The sequence below is a fragment of the Zonotrichia leucophrys genome, chromosome 1 (assembly GCF_028769735.1).
Source record: "Zonotrichia leucophrys gambelii isolate GWCS_2022_RI chromosome 1, RI_Zleu_2.0, whole genome shotgun sequence".
NCBI classification, from domain to species: domain Eukaryota; kingdom Metazoa; phylum Chordata; class Aves; order Passeriformes; family Passerellidae; genus Zonotrichia; species Zonotrichia leucophrys.
In genome coordinates this window covers 40,182,859-40,191,065 of record NC_088169.1, presented here as the reverse complement: position 1 = coordinate 40,191,065, position 8,207 = coordinate 40,182,859, and the positions used below count along the sequence as shown (strand labels likewise).

The 8,207-nt window shown below is 44.6% G+C and overlaps 1 protein-coding gene across 1 annotated transcript in view; it reads left to right on the top strand.

Moving 5' to 3' along the window:
- Positions 1 to 277: 277 nt before the first annotated feature.
- The window catches only part of TM9SF2 (transmembrane 9 superfamily member 2), a 28,552-nt gene continuing 20,622 nt past the window's right edge, over positions 278 to 8,207 (top strand). Inside the window, exons 1-4 of the mRNA XM_064712268.1 lie at positions 278 to 586; positions 5,247 to 5,314; positions 6,383 to 6,476; positions 7,175 to 7,302. Coding sequence (XP_064568338.1) covers positions 455 to 586; positions 5,247 to 5,314; positions 6,383 to 6,476; positions 7,175 to 7,302 — 422 coding nt within the window. The 5' untranslated portion in view covers positions 278 to 454. The remainder of the gene's footprint in view (positions 587 to 5,246; positions 5,315 to 6,382; positions 6,477 to 7,174; positions 7,303 to 8,207) is intronic.

Genomic DNA, 8,207 nt, shown 5'->3' with positions numbered 1-8,207 from the left:
AGATGTTCCAGCTCCTGGATCATCTTTGTCTCACCCCGCGCTGGACCCACTCCAGGAGCTCCGGTCTCTCTCGTACGGAGGAGCCCACACGTGAGGAGCAGGGCAAGCTCACCGCCCCGCCCGCTCGCCGGGCTCCCCTCACGCATTCCTGCCCCCCCGCCGCGCGAGCCGCTCGGGGCGGGCGGGGCCGCGCTACCGTGGCAACGGGGGCGCGAGACACCCCGGAAGCGAACGCGCGCGCCGGCCCCGCCCCCCCCCCCCCCCCCTCGGCGCTCGGTCTGGCGGCCCCGCGCGCGGCGGGTGACGACGTGTCGCGCGCGCGCGCGAGGGGGGAGCCGGAAGCGGCGCTGCCGCGTCAGGGCGCGCGCGGGGGGTGAGAGACGGAGCCGCGGCCCCGCTGCCGCCCAGCGACCCCGGCCCCGCCGGTCCCCGCCCCGCGCTCCCCCGGCCGGACATGGCTCTGCGGCCGCTTCTCCTCATCGCTGCCGCGCTGGCGGCGGCCACCGCGCCCGCCGCCGCCTTCTACCTGCCGGGCCTGGCGCCCGTCAACTTCTGCGAGGCCGGCAAGGAGAAGCCCGAGTGCAAGGTGAGCCCGGGGGGCGCTGATGGGAGGCCCCCGAGGCCGCCCGGGCGCGGCGCGGCCTGGGTGTTGTCCCCCTGCCGCGGGGCTGCGTAGTGGAGTTTGTCCGGAGGGTCTGGAGCCGCCTGGCCGTGCCGTACCGGGGCTGTGGCTGCCGGGGCTCCGAGCGTGGTTCCGTTCCCGCTGTGCTCAAGTTGCTCACAGGATTGTTAGGGTTGGAAGGGACCTCTGGAGACACTCGGTCCAACCCCCCTGCCAAGGCAGGGTCGCCGGGAGTAGGTGACACAGGAACGCGTGTGAATGTCTCCAGAGGGGGAGACTCCGTGACCCTCTGGGCAGCCTGTTCAATTGCTTTGTCACCCTCAGCGTAAAGAAGTTCCTCTTCGTATGGAGGTGAAACTTCTTGTAATTTAGTTTATGACCATTGCTCCTTGAAACGGAAATTGATGAGCCACGGGAATGGAGAGGTGCTTGCCTGGCTCAGCTCCGGCCTGCTGGGAAGGGACCACGATCCCTGCGAGGGAAGGAGAGAGCTGTCGGCTCATCCTGTGACTTACGGCCACGTCGGGCAAGTAGCAAAGTAGGAAGCTCTGGTCTGTTATCGCTTGGGTCCTTTCGAATCCCTGCAGGAAGCTGCAGCAAGTAAGGATGGCAGTGACAGGTCATGCGGAGGGGTGTGTGTGTGATTGTTGGCAGGAGCGAGCAGCTGGTGACTGGAGCAGATAGCAGAGTAAACATCCCGTAACACTTTCCTTGCTCTGTCTTCCTGGCTGCAGGAACCTGAAGTGTAGGGGCTGCCAGGGCCTGGAGTGTCAAGTGAAGCTTAAACTTACCTTCATGTCTGCAGAAGGGACAAGCAAAGTTTGCATAACCAAGTAACTCATTTGTAAGGATATTGGTGGGGGAGCATTAATGCAAATCTCCTCTGATGAAAAATCATCTTTGCTCCTTTGGGGCACCTTTTGAAGTTGTTTCCTGCTGCTGTGATGTAAGTTACAGCAGACTGTGCTTTAATACTTGAATGAGAAAGTTCAAGACTAATCAGTTTTACGATCCATGGTCTTATACTGTAGAAAGCGGCTCTCTTGCACTTTCTGAGCTCTCAGCTTCTGCCTTGCATGAAACACTGGTTCATAATTCTTCAGAATAAGAGCTTGCTTAAAACTGTATGCTTTTGGTAAATACCATGTGCTGACTTTATCCTTCTGCTGTCCTGAATCAGCTGAGCTGGGAATAAGCCAAGCACACAATGAAGGCTGTTCAGTTGTAGTAGTAAAATGTCCTGTGGACATTCTTTTACAGGACCACAGAAATGGTGTTTGGAAGTGACCTCAGCAGGTCACATACTGCAGCCTCATGACTATGGAGCATGAGAGGGCAGAAAGCACCACTCTTGTCAACGTTAGATCAACTCAGCTCTACCTTTGTTAAGGCAGGCTTTGGAAACATCCAAGCACGGAGTAGCCATCTCCTCCCTGGGTGACCTGTTAGAGTGCTGCACCACCCTCTTAAGGAATGGGGTTTTTTCAAATACAGGCTTAAGCTTTCAAGCTGCAGTTTGTGTTTTTTCACAACATCCCTGAAAAACATGGCAATGTTTGGATTATTCCTGTCTTAAGCTTGTAGAAGGCAGATTTATTTTTTTTAAGTCAGGTGGACATCATGGCCTACTATATTTTGTAACCAATCTGAGACACTTACGGGGTAATCTTTCTCAGATATCTCTGCATTTTTATTCCTCATAAAGCACATACAAAATGTTTGTCTTCTCCTGAGATTTTATCATTTAATAAATGTGACATGAGGTACTTGGGTAATTTAAAAGTTCCACCAGCAGGCAGCTGAGCACCTCAACAGCTGCAGTAGTGCAAAAATTCTTTCTGCAATTTCCACATTAGACATAGGCATATGGAGAAGTCTAAAGCACTCTTCACATCTCATTCTCTCCATGTAGTCTGCAGCTGAATGTACTCTGGTTCCTTGTAAAGAGAAACAATATATGATTGCATTATTGCTGTATCATATTTATGTAAGTGGATAAAATGAAGCTTCCTTGGACAGGTTTCTTGCAGTTATCACTGTTAATTGCAACCTCAGTGCATTTTCCTCTGCCTGAGGATTTCGATCCAGATGTCAGTACCTACTATTTGTCTGTTATGATCCCTGTTATCTCCTGTCCTGTGTTGGTGAGCTGGGATGAGATGTTGTTTGCAGGGCATGTAGCTAAGAGCAGTGAGACCTGTGGCTTTCCCCCTTTCTCCAAGTTTCCTGCCAATCTGCTTGGGCAAGCTCAGTTTGGCTGCTTCTTCTGGTTTTGGTAAGAAAATCATCAGAAATGGAATGGGATCTATGCAGACTGAAATAGTAATTCTTGCTTAAAGATTAAGAATCCTTACTCAGTTTTAAAAAAACCTGATTGCTCCAAAAAGGGTTTGGTGTTGTATGGAAATGGTTTATCAAATGTGCTGATCTGCAGTAATGCATATAATTCTTAGGAAAAATTGCAGCATTCAGTAAATCTTCTCTGATGAAAGTAGCTAATTTAAGGCCACGGTTCTGTGGCCAGCTGAGGCAGTCTAATTCCCTGCTGCTGCTGCTGAGAGTGAGAGATTTCATTGCTGCCTTCCCCTGGGCAATGTGTTCCTGTCCTCTGCATTGACTCAGCTGTGTTACTTGTTGTGCTTTTGAGCTTAACATGGCAGGGAAACTATCCAACTTTTTGCCAGTCTAGTTTCCTGTTGTGTTTGGGAGTTGAAGTGACTTACAGAGTTATGGCAAGCATAGAGTCCCCAGAGGTGAGTGGCAGTCTGCATGGCTTAGGGCAGGGGAAAGCTGAGCCTGGAGGTGTGTTTTCATTTAGTGGGTCATGCTAACAGCTCACAGAACTTCTGTGTCTCCCAGGACTGCATCCTGACTTGCACATGGACAGCTGAGTTATCAGTAAAACACAGTACCCAACTGAAGTATCTGAGCTACAGATACATGTGAACATTTCTGGCTTTTCTTTTCCTCCAGAATTTCTTGGTTTGGCTAAACTTGAGTGAATTTTGATAGGGAGGAATGCTCTTCTGTTGGTAAGAAAATAGATGGCTTGCTGTTGAAAGGAAGAGGGTTTGCTCTTGAGGGCATTCACCTTTGTTTTGCCCTTCAGCTTTTGTCTGATTACACAGTAAGGCAGCTCAGTTTGTGTTGTGGTTTAACCCTAGCTGGCAACTAAGAACCACACAGCTGTGTGTTTCCTGCTGACCCCAGTGAGATGGTGAGGAGAAATGGGGGGAAAAGTAACTTGTGGGTTGAAGTAAGAACATTTTAATTGAAAAAAAATACATACTCATACTACTAGTGATAGAAAAAATAATAATAATTTTAATTAAAAGGAGGGGGAGAGAGAGAGAGAGGGGGGCATGAAATGCAGGCAAAACAAGTTGCACAATACAATTGGTCACCACCCACTGATGGATGCCCAGCCCATCTCAGAGCAGTGATCATCCCCTTCCAGCCAACTCTCCCAGTTTGTATTGTGAGTGTGGCATTCCGTGGTACGGAGTGGCCCCTTGGCCAGTTCAGGTCAGCTTCTCCTGGCTGTGTTCCCTTCCAGCTTTTTGTGCACCTCTGTGCTGGCAGAGCATGGGAAACTGAGAAGTCCTTGACTCAGGGTAAGCACTACCTAGCCACAAGTAAAACTTGAGTGTGTTATCACATAATTCACTCATTGAATACAAAACACAGCAATGTGCCAGCTACTAAGAAAAAAGAAAATTCTGTCCCAGCTGAAGTGAGGACAGCCTGCTGTGATACTAAGAGCTGCTTTTCAGAATTTTTTTGTTTAAGTCTTTTGCTGTTTAAGTCCATTAGATTGGTTTACTGTGCAAGCAGATAACTGCCAAAAGCAGTGTATGGCAAACATTTGAATTTTATTGGAACTGCAAGACTAGAATAAGGGAAGGGATTTTGAGACTAAGAGATAAGAGTGAGAGTCCTTTCCCTTTCAACAGAAGTGGAGTAGCCCATCTGTAATTAATGTATATTGATTAAACTAGTCTGAAACCACAGTAAACTGAATTTCAGGTTCTTACTCAAATTGATAGAGTCAGTGAAAAACTTCTATAGGAGGGTAAATGTGGGTATCCTTGCCTTCTCATTGAAAAGAGATTCTGTTTAAACTTAAAATATATCAGTCTGAATGCATTGTTTAAATGATCATAGTTCAGTTTATAGTTACTACACATATAAAATTGTGGAGCATCCTTAATTACAGGGAGAAGTACTGGTCTCATCTGCACTTTCCTTCATGTTCTTTTAAGACTTCTATTACACAAAAGTTGTGATGATAACTAATATGACTTGACTTGGTACATTAAACTCAAACACTGGCAGCTGTGCTAATGATATTATTTTTGTGCATGATTTCCTGCTATCTTGTAATTGGAATGGTTATGTTAGCCTTTAAGTGGTTTTGTCATGTGGTCACTGCTTTTGTGATGGTGAGATAGTGCCTTACTTGTGCTCCTAGCAGATACAGTGCATTACACATCAAGATGTACCATTACACAAATCTTACATTTTCAGCTTTCCTTAACCTTATTCTAACAAACCTATTTTTGTATATCCATGGGAATTGAAGGAGTGCTTTAAATCTAACTGCTGATTATCTCTGCTCTTTCAGTCTGGAATCGAGCTGTTTGTGAACAGGCTTGACTCAGTGGAGTCTGTGCTCCCCTACGAATACACTGCGTAAGTATATGGTACCATTTGTGCCATTTGAATTGTCAGTTCTTCCAAAAAGATGGATTTCATTTACCTTATAGTATTATGTACTTCTTCTTACAGCAGTGTGCCACTGAGGCATGGCTATTTATTTTGCTAACATAAGTTTACAAATACAGAATTTTCAGTGAGCAGATGGATGCCTACATTCCTTCCTTTGTCTCAGTTTTCTGCTCATAACTTCAGTGCATGGATTTATAGGCTCTCATGCAGGTTGAATCGCTATTGTAGTGTAACTTAAGGTTAAAATATGTGTGTATAAATATATGATACTTTACTGCATCAGTTGTCACTGTAGATCAAAGTATTACCTCTGTCTTTAGTAGCCGCTGCCAGATGAGTTAAAGTGGTAATGAGGTGCCAACATCCCATCGATTATCTTAATGAGGTGTTAAACGTTTTCTTTGTACGCATCCATAGGAGTGCACGAAATGTATCAGTGCCTGGTACAACTATGTAAAGTTTTTGCTATAAATAGTATTTTGACTGTTAATATTGAAGAGCTTAAGCATCAGTTATGTCTACACTTTAAAGAACATTAATGTGATATATTTAAAAATAGATGAGAAAAATGTGGAGGATGTGCTATTAAATGTGTTGCTGAATAAAACTGTAATAACCGTTTAATAGTGTTTGTTGTAAGGGAGCTGTCTCTGTCTTTTTTATTTTTATTTTCCCTCAAATTCTGGAATCTGGCCTGCATGCTTTTTTTCTGAGAGTCATTATTAAACTCTAGATGAAGATTTAATTCTTGTCTAAAATCCCTGTTCAAATAGGAAACTTCTAATTACTCAAAGAAACTTATGCTACACTGTTCTGAGATAGCTGATGAGGAGACTTCAATGTTGGTTCTGTTTCATCTGGTTTATTCTCAAACCAGGATAGTGATTTTCACACTTCACAGGTTAAATGAAGAAACTGTTGTCTACAGGGAAAGCTGTATAGCTCCTTCACTTGTGATGAACATGTTGATTTGGGAACATTATTTGCAGCTGAGAATATTTTATTCATTTTTGTATCTTTTCTCTAATTCAGGTTTGACTTTTGTCAAGCAGAAGGAAAGAAGCGTCCATCTGAAAACCTTGGCCAAGTCTTGTTTGGGGAGAGGATAGAACCATCTCCTTACAGGGTTGGTTCCCTGACAGTAATGTGTGCATTCAAATGTAACCAAAGGAGATCAGAATCTTGAAGATGATTTTCACAGAGGCTTTATCTGAGAAAGCTTCAGCATCTGAAATTCCACACGATAAAAATCTGTCAGTTTAATCTAATTGTAACTGTGTGCTCTGCATTGTGGGGCTGTAGCCTGAAGTGCTGTGCAGGTTATCTTCTCTCTTTGGGATCTGACAAAACCTGATTATTGCTGCTCAGCACTCCTGCTTCTTAGAACCAGATCTGAAAATATTGCAGCCATAAAGTGGAAGAATTATAAATGGTGTTAGCTTGCTGGTCTGTCCTGCTGACTGAAGCTCTCACATGCTCTTCTACAGAGGTAGTTGGAGAGAAAGCTTCCAGTTGAAGCTGCCTGTGCCAGCATGGCTGCTGAGAGGTCAGATCACTTATCTGGTAAATCATGGCAGAAAATGTGTGCTAGTCAGAAACAAGGAGCTCTTGCTGGAGGCCTCCTACAGTGAGCACAGGAGGGGTTTAGAGCACACACCAGTATAAAAACCTCCTCTGGAGGGTTGATGTACCTAGTCTCAGTAATTTGTTAGGTGTTTTCATTATAATAGTATAGGCAATGAAATGTTTGGGGTAAATTGTTATGTACTGAAATAAGACAGTTTGTTACAACCTTTTTGCTCATGAGTCTTTCACTTTTCTTAGTTCACGTTCAACAAGAAGGAGACCTGTAAAACTGTTTGTACAAAAACATATGATACCACAAAGCCAGAAGAAAAACAGAAATTAGACTTTTTGAAAAAAAGTATGCTACTGAATTATCAACATCACTGGTAAGTTGGTAAGTCTAAAATTCATAGATTGGTTAATGTAGTATGTTGGTGATAATTTAGTTTATACTTTTGTATTTGCAAGTTAATAGATGGAACAATAGATATGTGCACCTAATTTCTTCCCCTTCTGCTTTTGCATAAAATCTTATATTGCTGGTCGTCTTCATAACAAAGAATTCCTTCACTTGAAGGATAGGCATTAGGAGCAGTGGAAATGAATCTGTTTCTAAACACAAAGCTTTGTGCTTACTGTAAGATACTGCTGCTTTTTTCACCTGTAAACGTGGAAGTTAGTCCTGCCTTAGCTTGAGAAAAATTTTACAGGACCTTTATTCTTTTGCTATTATATATTTGTTTTCCTTGAGAGCCCTTGCGCTCACCTTGAATTGCTGTGTCCAGGAGACAGGATCAACAGTTCTTTTATGCAATGTTTGTTTCTCTTCTATGGATGTGGAAGGGAAAGGTGGCCAATGAAAGCTAATTAATTAAATAATTTTGAGGAATGCATAAAGGCTTGGTCCCTTCCTGTTCTCTGGGCCTCTCTGTAACCATCTGATTGACCTTGGAGCTCTGTTTGAGCTCTGACATTGAATCCTTGTCAGATGGGCATTAAGGGTGGGGCAAGGCTGAATGAGTGTGCTGAATCTCAGGCAGATATTCAATTTCCCAACACTGCACCCACATCCAAGAGCTGTGAAATGTTTATCAGCAGGCTCAGTCTTGGCACTGGAAATGTCCCAGCCATGTTATCAGTGTTTATTTAGTGCTTGATGTGTTGGCAGGCTCTGCCAACAGCAGCTTTCAGGTGCAAGAATAGAAGGAACAACTTGGGCATGAGTACCTGAGGCATGTCTTAGCAAGGAATGCATGAGCATCATTCATTGATGTCACTCATAGGTATGCTC